This window comes from Cinclus cinclus, chromosome 8 (genome assembly GCF_963662255.1).
Source record: "Cinclus cinclus chromosome 8, bCinCin1.1, whole genome shotgun sequence".
Classification (NCBI taxonomy): Eukaryota; Metazoa; Chordata; class Aves; order Passeriformes; family Cinclidae; genus Cinclus; species Cinclus cinclus.
The window spans coordinates 4,215,235-4,227,346 of record NC_085053.1 but is presented as its reverse complement, the minus strand read 5'-3'; the positions used below and the strand labels follow the sequence as shown (position 1 = coordinate 4,227,346).

The 12,112-nt window shown below is 39.9% G+C and overlaps 1 protein-coding gene across 3 annotated transcripts in view; it reads right to left on the bottom strand.

Moving 5' to 3' along the window:
* COP1 (COP1 E3 ubiquitin ligase) overlaps positions 1-12,112 on the bottom strand; it is a 124,653-nt gene that overhangs the window by 47,782 nt on the left and 64,759 nt on the right. For all 3 annotated transcript variants that reach the window (XM_062497423.1, XM_062497424.1, XM_062497425.1), the window contains exon 15: positions 6,983-7,099. In XM_062497423.1, coding sequence (XP_062353407.1) covers positions 6,983-7,099 — 117 coding nt within the window. The remainder of the gene's footprint in view (positions 1-6,982; positions 7,100-12,112) is intronic.

The following is a 12,112-nucleotide window of genomic DNA, read 5'->3' as shown; positions in this document are numbered from 1 at the left end:
GAGATGAGAGCCCACACTGCACTCACCGGTTACAGATTTTCCTGTGCAATGTGACAATCCCCACCAGTTAGCATAGAAGAACAGTACCCAAATAAAAGGCTAGAACAGTTAATCTATGCACCAGTCTGAACAGGAGAAAATACAGGAAGCCATTACAAAGGATGTCACTCCAAAGAGCAATTCTTTTGAATGAGCTACCACAAAAACTGCAGCTTTGAAAACTGTTGAGGTTGGAAAGCATTAAACTCTTCAGGGATACAGCAACAGTTAGCAGCAAGAGCAATTTGGCATTCTGAGAAAAAGATGAATGTTGGAGTTGCCTATCTGCTCCTGAATTCCAAGGCTCATTTCAAGTTAAATTTGAATTTCATCACATTGACTAAATGACTTCTGTGCCAGCTGTAGGATAAAATGTTCAGGAAAAGAATATTTAAGCAAACAATTAGCATGCTCATTTCTGCTAATGACAGATTTATCATTTTCTCTAGAGAATCAAATTGAGCTTTGAGTTCATTTTATTAATTCACTTGTTACTGAAGTGTGATGACCTCTGGGACCAAGTTAGGAAACTCCCAGTAGGTCTCTATATTATTACTCACTATTCATTGCAAATGCTTTATCCAAGACAAGTCACATACTACTTTCTCTGTGCAAGTAAAAAAGTTCTATCAGCTCTTAAACTCTTAAAGCTTATATGAAAATGCAAGACATCTTGCCCACTGATGAGAGGTTTCATGTCCCTTTGTGATTTCCTAGGAAGCAGTGGCAGCAAGGCAGGAAGACACTGCCTGGCAGATCTGGCAGCATCTCTGATGTGCAGGAACAGAAAAATCAGCTTAACTACAAAGATCTTAAGTTTAAATAACATGGTATAGCTGCAGTTCTTCTCACTGTCAGTCCTGAGCAAAAGTACCATGTGATCTACCTACCAGAGTCAGAAAGATTGTCTTCACCAGGACACCAGAAGGCTTGGTTAAATACCTCACATTAATTTACATCCCTGGGTCCATGAAGAAAGATAACATGCAAGTCAAACCTTCAAATATGTGCCCTCACCTAAAAAAATCCCACTAAGATCAGTGTTTCCACTACAATAAGTGCTTTGGGACAGAAATATGATCACAGCCATACTGGCCAAAAACGCAGATTACTCTAAACAACCCTTAACTGACTGAAGTGCTGTAAATGCTTTCCAACACAAAACAAACAAAGCCTTTCAAGTGAATTCTGGAATGAGTTTGAATTAAACGTAACAAATGTGCACTTCCAAGATGCAGACCTTGTCCCCTACTTCCCTTGCCAACAGCCTCAGAGATCATGGACCAGAGGAAGGTTATTAACTATCCTAAAATGCAAAGACATACTGCAAATGAAGTCCTATCCAAATAATGGGCAAGCCCTGAACTGCTGCATGCCACTTTGCTTTCATCAAGGCTGAATTCTGAGCACTCACTGCTGTGAAGGTTTTGCACAGTTTGAAAGAAATCCCTAACCTTTGTCTCTACCTTGATAAACTGAGCTAAATTCATACACTTAAGGTAATCTTGTAGCTCAAGCCCAAGGAAGCTGCCTAACTCCACCCTAAACATGTAATATATTCACACAAATAGATCCTTTCTGAGTCACTGCAGGCTTTCAATAGAACACACTGCTCACAATCTATTAAGGTAAGACCTTGCTCTCAAGCTGGAAAACATTCATTCTCTCCCAAAAAGGCACACTACATTCTTAGTCATTAATATCCCATCATTCTTCTGAGCTGAGTGACAAGCCAGGTAAGCCATCCAGATCTGAGACAGTGTGCAAGGCAAACTACTTATCTCTAAGGGAGATGTTTGGAGAGGAAAAATCACTTCTCCAGTTACTGCAGGAAAAAAAATCAGTATTTCACTGGCCAGGATAAGTCTCCAAAGTCTCCAAGTCTCCACTTGGACACCAGGTATATTAGGAAAAAAAAAAAAAAAAAGCCATACGGGCCCTGAACTGTAGGTGCATCAGGGTGATGCAGAGACCTTAATGGGTGGGTAAATAGTTGCAAATGAAAAAAAGCTGTTAACACAACAATAGGATTCCTTCATAACGCTGATACTGATCCACAGTATCAGATTAATTTTGTGATCATTCAATGAGGAAAGAAAGGTAGCACCATTGAAAATCAGAATAAAACACCACTGTGCAGTGCTAAAGATGGTACACAGGAAATATCTTTAAACAGTCTGGAAAACATGGAGGGGAATGGCAAAATCACCTTCGAAGGAAAAGCAGAGAAGTGGGGAAGGGAATAAGGAAGAGAGAGAGCTGGTAAGAGAGGAGAACCTCAGCATTAAGAGCAGACCTCATGTTCACTGAAGGTTTTGCCCCTTGTTAGTAAATGCTGGCATTGATACAAGCTGCCAAAAGCCTGTCTGGGGCTGGCACTGGTGCTCAGTGGATCAGAGAACAACCTAATCCAGAAAAAAAGGCAATTCAGTTTTGACTATTCAGCATGAAGGAAGAGATGGAAAAGCAAAATCTGGGATGTTTAGGAGTGAGTATGGCATCTCAAATGCATGTAGTCTCTGTTGCTGTAAGTAGTAAGATCAGCATCAATCACCACCACCTCACTTTTCCCTGCTGTGGTCACTTCATCTAAACCACCACTATCAAGAGTTTGTGACAACACAGTAAAGGTGTTTCAGAGACTAATCAAAACTAAAATTAATGTAGAAAAACCTGAAGTTCTGACCATGCTGCATCTGCTCTGTTGCTATCTCCTGTTCATATGTATTTCTCTGCTGCTTGCACTTATTTTGAGAAGCTTCTGGATAGAAGACAGTCTCTGTCCTGCATCTCTGCAGCCCTGAGAAACCTCTCTCAGCCCTCAATACAACATGCTAGATTTGTATGTCCTACAGGGAAAAAAAATACAGCATTTGAGCAGATGATGCATCTAATGTCACAAACTTCAGATTTCTGAATTCTTACAAAATCTCTACATAATATATGGGAAACAAAAAGTCAGTGGTAGCTGCTGACACTATTACAGCAGGCTGGGAATAAAACATTCCTACTATCAATAGCTACACTGAGCTCACTGGAGTTAGCAGACAGTCTGATCTCATCCACACTGCACAACTTGGACATTCCAGCTGCAAAGTGCATGATGCACTTACAGCCTTTAGATTTCTTTTTCAAAGAAGAAAAACAGCACTGCTGGAGAATAGATGGGTTAAGGACATCAGTGCTATTACTGAGTCAGAACAATAATAACTTCAGCCATGATTTATATAGTTAATTTCAGGATAAAAGCCTATCTGTTTTTAAAAACAGGAAAAGACCACAGAATGACCTGATTTTGTATTTGGCAGTGATTAATTTATACTGGACAATGTTTCAACTCAGTAAGCATGCAAATTGAATATTTCATTAAAGTAACAGACAGAAGGGGTCTTTCCTTCCTTATGTGCCCTCTCCACTGCAACAGATTTTTATCAGGCTGCAGCCTTTCCTCTCACCTGAACTGCCTGATTTTAAGTGAATTACTTCTCAAACCAATATCCATTTCTCTCTCCTAGAGGCTCTATTTCTAGTTTATTGCTCATTTGTTCTGTTTTAAGCTACCCAAGATAATTTTTTTGGTCATCTAAAAGCTTCAGAGTGAAGAGTCCAGAAAAGAAACATATATATAATCCATATTAAATGCTAATCCTGGGATTTGCTTTTACAGTGTCATCTAAAGCTTGGTTTCCTACAGGATCTGAAGCCAACTCAGTGCTCCCTACCAAAGAAGAGTGTTCCTCATGGAGATACACAGTCTAACAACACTTTTAGAGATGGTTACATTTAAATCAAAGCACCACAGAAAATCCTGTGACAGAATCTCCCTCTTTCACTCACTGTGCAACAGGGTTCACAGTCTGACTTTGCTTCAAAATCCATCCCTACAGTCCTTCAGTTCCTCCTTTTTATTTGGCAATGCAGCATGTAAACTTGGTGCAGGTGGAAATGCTTTTATTAAACTCAGATCTCTGGCTCAAGTTTCCCTACAGAGTCCTGAAGCTTCAGATGAGAAGCAAAGTCAGGCTGTGAACCCTGTGCTGTCTCAGCTCACATAATTCATGCCATATGTTGGTACATCTCTAAGGGACTTGGGTATTTTCCTTACAATTTTTCTGCAAAAGGTGAGATTTTAAATTGGAGAAGGCAGAAGGGTACCTCTCAACCTTTCTCCTGTGCACAATGTAGCATCATGGGCTGTGTGGCCCAACAGCCAAAATACTACTAGCAAGTGAGAAGAAATGTAAGATGGGGACAGGATGGAGAGGAGCTTAAGATGGTCATCCTGTTTTCTGTGGTGAAAGCAAGTGAGGAACCAGCACAGAGATGCTGATCTAGCTGAAGCATCTGATTGGGAAAACCCACTTCAAGGAGTCATTCTAAACAGACAGATACAAGTGGGCAAGATGCATTTGTCAAGGGCAGAGAAGAGCTTTTCTTAAGCAAGGTGTGAAAGAACAGGACCTTAAGAAAAGATGCTTCAGCTTTATGGATGGTTAAGAGAGAACCTTAAATCAAAATGTTAACCCTGAAAAAATTTAGACTTCCAGTCAAAATTGCATTGCTTAAAGAAGTCATGCTGGCTTTCAGCTATTCTGCATACAGAAAAAGGGAGCTGTAATGTATATGTAATTTATTAATAGTATAGTAAATCAGTTTAATTCTTCCTTTTATATCTCAATATATTAAACACCAACACTTCCTCCATAACCATTTTATGAACTGCTAACCTCATCAAGTCTTAAGCTATATATATACACCTACACAAAAATACAGACATATATAGCATTAAGTGCCATCAAACCAGCAAATAAAATGAGAACATATACAGAAGCAGCACTTCTGTTTAAATACAATACAACACTGTGTGGGGCATGAAATGCTCAGAAGTCTTGGCTCTTCTATCCTTGAATAAATGACTGAAAAAGTAGTTGAAGCAGTTTTCAAAATGTGAAAATCCTCTTAGCATGTGAGCAAGCCAAGGCAGAGCTAAGACAGCTTTCTAAAATTGCCTACTACACTGGTCACTGAATTAGTGTTTATTAGCTCATTTTTATTCCTATGGGGGGAAAACAGGAACAGTCAGTTAGTGTGCCCAGTACCCTGCTCTTTTTTAATACTACTCAAGGAAGTCAGCTTTGACTCTTCCTTTACTAATTTTATAGCCTATGTGTCAACTCCTGCTATTCAAAAGTTATGTTCCTTTTACCACAAACTAAATGAAATTATTAAGCAAAACTAGCTGAAGCTGATTGAAAAGAAAAACCTCTGTCTCCATCATAACACATTAAACATGACTGCTTTACTATATGGAGTATGAAAGTAGACACTAACTCATTTCTTTGATATATTTATTTTTTTAGGAGTTCAGAAATAATGTCTTCAAGATTCCAGTATTTCTTTTAATATGCCATTTTTCCCATCTGTATTTATGGCTGAAAGATCAATTAGAATTCTGTTGTGGGAAGTAATTTCCCTCAGTTCAATTATCCTGTGTAATTGTTTCAGCAATCATATCAATCAAATATCCATTTTAAATTTTATTTAGAGATTCAATTACCAAACACCACTTCTTTCAGTACATTACCATTTTACCCCTCAGCATCCTCTAAATCACAGAAACACACATGCAGTCCTTTAAAACCTCCATGAAACTTTTAGGGCTTCCTAATGCTTTTTTCACAACACACTTGCTGTAGACAGACCCAATTTGTTGCACCGGGGTGTGGTGATAGAGACACTCCCACCTGCCCTGCAGCTCCAAAAACCTTCCTTCATTTATCTGTCTCTTATTCCCCCTCTGCCTTTTAGGTGGCAAGGAATCTCAGTTCTCTTTATCAAGAAGAATTCTGTTTCATGGTGCTTTTACAGGTATATTTTAATCAGTGGCTGATCCATTTGGAGCTAGTGCTCCCATCCTTCCCTAGAGCCTTTCCCAGAGAGTCCCTCTCATTCAAATGCTGCTAGCAGATATTGTCATTCAACTATTTTTACATGTAATTCACTAAACCTCCTAAGAAACAACTGTCAAGCAAGTCAGTATTTTACACTTCAGCTTGAGCCAATCTTTTGGATCCAAAATACAAGTTTCTTTTTTGCCTCCTAAGAGTTACAACTGAAGTAGAACCAGCCTGGAAATGAGAACACCTGAATGAAATGGCAAATCAGTGGTTGCAAGAAGGATCAGTGTATCTTGTAGAGTCCAGAGAGAACAAATGTTGTCAGAACAACTAGTTACAAGTGCATTAAAACCCCTCAAGGAGAAAGAAAATGCAGAGTTCGTTAAACATTTATAGGCACCTCTGAGTTTTAGTTACTGTATTCATAGCACAATAAAGCTTCCTCCCAAAGCAACACCTGCTCTGCTCTCAGGTCTTTGTGTTATCACCAAGAACCATCTAATCTACACCAACAAAAGGCTCATCGTGCTGTCCCCACTGACTGCTTCAAAAAAATAAAAATGCTAACAGCCATCTTTGCCCAGGCTAGGAAAACATGAGCCCACCCACAGGGACTACAGCTGGAGCTATGGCAACATTCACAGCCACAGCTTTACAGCACGCTTCAGGTAAAACCAGTTAAAATTCCCAGTATGGCTTTGTAGCATTTATAGAAAAATATTCTAAATCAGAAAGAGCAGCTCTCATCATGTTAACACATTGAGACTCCTGCAGCCGAGCTCTACCTCGTTGCCTTAGTGATCTCAATAAACACACTGAGTGACTTCTCTTCCTGCCTCATCTCTGATACAGGCACCCAAATAAAGTCAGGCTGGGGGACAACACTGATACATCACTGTGGCACTTGGGAAGTTTTACTCAGAGACATTTTAATTGCAAAGACACTTCAGTCTTGGGCACAGCAGCCAACCTCGTATCTTTAGGGGGAATAAGGAATAAAGGAAGGAAGAAACAATATCCCTTGGCCCCAAATTCCTTTTACCTACCTGCACAGCCAAAAGCTAGGTGATACCTGGAAGATGGGCTGAATTTGACACAACACACGTTAGCCTTGGCCTCAATGCTTGCAACTGAGTTGTCCAAGTTGGTAGACCACAGTTTCACTAGAGAAAGGGAGAGAGAGACACACACAAATAAACAAAATCCAACAAAAACATAAGCTTCATCTGAAAGGCTTAAAATGTAGTTATTTCATTAATAAGATTCTGGAAATCCTCAGCTGCTAAGATGTTAGTGAGTCTAAAGAGTCAGTTGTCACTGGTGGTTGGTAAGTTTGAGAATATTCTTAAGTCCACATTATAAATATTCTGCCCATCTCTATACACATAGGAAATGCCAAAAAGTGCCTGTCCCACACACCTGAGACCATCAGAGCAGGTGACTTACCACATGCTATAATCTCAGTGCTTAAGGTTACTGCAGTGCAGATTCATACAACCAAGGACAGGAAGGCTTTCATCCTTTTTATTTCCTTGTCCCTGTGCTAGGATGCAAGAACTCCATGCTTTGCACAGAATAAATATACCTAATTGTATGCACAGCAAGTGAGAACAACTTGTTTTATTCTTGAGAAACTGGCACAGCCAGGAGAGAAATCAGTATGCTGGCTTTCCTATGATGTAATAATCCCTTGGTACAAGAACTTTACTGTTCTATTAGAGTACCACATGAACACTGATTACACTACGTGCTAAAAGGAGCTCTTCCCCCAAGCACTTCAGTGCTTCAGAGACTGACCGACAAAAAACACCAGAGCTTTTCAAAATACAGCCTTTTCCACCTGCCAGAAATACTTCAAGCACCATTTAACCTTAAGATGAAGAGTGACAGGTGCTCCTCACATAATAAGCTGATCTTATTATTAAAAGCTAAACAACACATTGCCTTAGGCCCACATAAATTGCAGCACATTGGCATCAGGCCCCATTGATGCCTACACAGCATAATGGGTTCAAATATTCTCCCCTCCCTCTTTTCTTGATGAGTGGATCAAGCTGTACTTGAGTATCACAATCTGAGTCTGCAAGAAGAGCAAGCTGGGACCAATGTTGAATATGCAGTTGCTACATGAAGGGTTAATTCTCTCAAGAGTTCCCCTTGAGCTGCATGGGCTTCTTCAGATCTGTGGCCAACAGGTCCTCCAGTCTTCTTATTGAAAGATCACTTTGGAGGTGAAGTGAGCACAAATGACAAAACAACAGGAATTTTGCAATCCACTGTGATCAATACATGAGAGATCAGCAGTCTTATGGTGTATCCCCCAACTTCTGAGGGGTCTTCTGTGTCACCTCTTGGTCAGCATTTCCCAAGGGCTTTGAGGGAGAAGCAAGGTTTGCACGTGGGTTATCCAAGAATGTTTTAGAAGATGAAGGAAAAGGAGGAACACTGGCAGGTTGGTTCTAGTGCACTATTTAACAGTAGAGCAAGCAATGAAAGCAAAAAGATTGGGCTGATTCTGACCATACAAGGATGGAGGAAACAGCACTGCTCAGAGCATACCAAGAAATCATTGTAAATACAGCACTGTGTGGGTATCTGGCAGCTGCCTGGAACCATCAGAAAGCAGCACACACAGACACCAGCAGAAATACAAACCCCAGTGGATAGACTCTATTTGCCCAGAAGCATTATGTAAAATTAAATGAAAACAGCACCCAGCTTGAGGTTGGTTTTCAGAAATACATCCATTCTCATTGATCAGAGCTACAATATTCGCCCTAAACACCTGGCTACATTTGTAAATGAAACAAAAGCTTTTGTAAACATGCTAATTTTTTTTAAGCTATGTTTTGTAAACGTAGCTTAAAAAGCTCTCTTCTCCCAGGCAAGACTGGATGATAAAGCTTATATCCACCATGTTCTGCACTTGGGGGCAGAGGGGAACAGGGAAGGAAGCAGGGAAGAAATTCACAAAACAAGAAAATATTTACATTTTGCTTATATGAACAGACACCAAAAGATGAGTAGCCCAAGTTCTGGTGGCAGCAAAAGCCATCAAGTTTATGGATGAGATAAGCAAATAAAACATGTTTATGAGAGGACAGTGTCAGCAGACAAGACCACTTCAACTTGAAGAATGTGGGGTGGGTACATGAACTCAAGTTCAGAGCAATACTCTGCCAAAATCTAGTATTAAAACAACACAGGCTTTTTTTAAGCTTTCCATCCAGGTATTTAAAGCTGCATCCAAAGCAGCCAAATTTCATCTTGACACCCCCCAAACAAATAAATAGCTATCTGGTCCCAGCTCTGTAGCACAAGCTAACTGAGGGCTCGGTTTCAGCTTGGCTCCTTTTTTCATTCAAGCTTGCAGGTTATAATCTGAGCCATTTGATGTGGTGAAGAGACAACCCATGTGCTTAAAGTCATCATAATATTCCTTACAACTGACAGCAGATTAGAGCCTGCAATTTCTGTGATCTAACTGCTGTGAGATACGCCAGGCTCCAATTAAATCTTAGTCAGAACAATAAAAAGGATAGATGGGACATATAACAACACATAATGAAACATGTCAAGCTTTACCTAGAACTGCCCATTATTTTTTAAAAAGAACTGACAGGTTAATAAAGCATAATTCATAAGGGTAGAGTTTATTTGCTGTAGCTTTCATCAGTTTTGCTGAGGTCGAGGCAGTAATTATACAACACAGATGTCTTGGTAACATCTAGAATTGTCTTGATGAGACAAGCAATCATCTGAGAGTGACAATTTCTGAAACACATGTTCTCATAGCATATTTTCTCTTATTTTGCATATGCTGAGAGACATCTTTACATTACCAAAATACCTAGCCCTCACCAGAGTATTAAAAATACGTCCCTGGAACAGTTTTTTTCAGTTTAAAATGTTTAGGTCTTTTCAAGATTTTTTTTAATTGGAGCTTTACACTAAATGTGTAAATCTATAAATTCATTTCCCATGCATCAGTTCTGTGTCCAAACACTGACTAGAAGAGGCAGAAGCCTTTACTACAATAGCTGAAGGAGCTGATGTTCACAGTTGGTACACAGAGTAAGGATGTTTCATCCAGCCTGTCACTTGTGAATTCTTATCTGCTCATGTGATGAAGAGCCTGCTACTACTCCAGAAAAGCTCTAAGACAGGAATAGAATCTTGCTACCAGAAAATTCATTTGCAGATATTAGCAGAATCCCCAAGAAAGAAGAAAGCTGCTGAATTGTCCTGCTAAGCAAAATTTTGGATCCACTGCCTTGTGCAGGGGTCAGAAAGGTGGTATGAACTGATGACTGTCAGTAGGCAGTGACTGCAGGGTACTCCTTGCATAAGGTACATACTTTATTGTCAATATTATAACTATCAACATCATCTTGACCTCTTCAAGGCACTTCCACCAAATGAATCCAAACAAATCTCCAGAAAACTACTGAATTTTTAGCCAGAAAAATGACCAAACTAAAGGTTCAACTTGATATTTTGAGAGCAATACCTACACCTCAAGTCAACAGAAGCTGAAGGAATGAAATATCAATGAAAATGAAGTTTCAAACAATCCTGTGGAAGTTGGAGAAGCAGCATCTGAGCTGCAGTTCTCAGGCCATTTCCCCTTTGTAGAAGGCTTTTTTTTTTTTAATGAAGCCAACTCTGCATATCTGTGTTGACTTGCTGAATTAAGGGGCACTATAAAAACATAGTGCAGGACAGGTACCAGAGTGTCATTTACTAAGGCAGCACAGAAATTAATTTCCTTAGATGCAGTGAGACATATGCCTGCATTCCTCCTTGACATGAGACAATAAGAAGTAACTATTGCTAAAAACTCAGAGCTCTCAGGGGCTCCTATTCTATCCCACCTCTCAATATTGAGCCAGGAATAATGAAAGAACTACAGATGTAAAAGCAGGACTTTTTCTTCATTTGAATTGAATCAGTGCTTCTTCTATCTTCTTCAGTTTTAGAGAGCTTCAAAAACAAAGCCAGAACAGGAAAACACTTGATCACCCCCAAAAAGGCATTTGTCCCAGTGAAGACAAATTCTACCCACAGAGCATCACAAATTATTTCACTGTCCCTCACCTGCTAACTTTACTATGGCCATAAAACTCCACCCACAATGCAGAACAGTTATAAGTCATTAGCTAAGTATTTGCTCCTGGTACTTTGATAGAACCATTTTGCCTTAACAAAATCAATCTTTTCTTCTCCAAGAGCAGAAATTCAACCATTCCTACTTACAGGAGCAGCACAGCTCCCCTCATTATTATGTGCATGAAAGAATTTAAATTAAGACTGTGCCTACTCCCCAAGCTCCTTGTAGAACAAGTAAACACCAGTTTTACTCAGTGCTGTCTAGTTAGAGCATACCTTTGGGTCCCCATAGACATACACAAGTACCTTTGCCCCTCGTAAAAAGAGAGGGCATAACAACTGTAGGTAAAAGAGAAGGATTTGTACACACAGCAGTCATTCTAAGTACAATAATGCTTTTATGCTGTCATTATCTGTTATGAAAGCAGGAAGATCTTCCAGAGATAAGCATATTCTGGATTATCTTCCTCTAACAACATGGACAACGCAAGAACCTGGGGCCCAAGGATGCTGCTTCTAATTATAGGAGAATCATTTTCTGCCTAATAGCACTCTGTTAGCATCCCCTTTTGCAGTGCCTGAGCCCTGGCAGAGAGAGCTGAAAAGCACAGATTTTTCATTTAAAACCACCTTGTCCAACACATGCCTACTTTCAAAATTAGCTTCTGACTTGAAAAGACCGAGAAGAGACAGGCAGATACACAGGCAAGCAGGAAGAACTGGCAAAGCTGTCCCTTTTTTTTGCTGGCTTGTCCTGATCACTTGACAGGGAAACATGATACTTGTGCCTTGTGGGAAAGAATGATGAGATTAGCTCCAGAAAGCCCAGTGTGGCCTCAAAGAAGCAGAGAAATAAAAGAGGACAGGAAGAGTAGATAAAAGATCTTTCCTGCCAGACACTGTACCTGGCCAGACATGTATTACTGCACATTAAAATTGAGCAGAACTCGACCAAACAGTCATGAACATAAGCAGAAGGACAAAATAAGACATCTGTCATGAGTGTTACCATTCCCTCACATTTAATCCTTTCAGTGTGATTATCCAAATGGAAGATGGACACTACA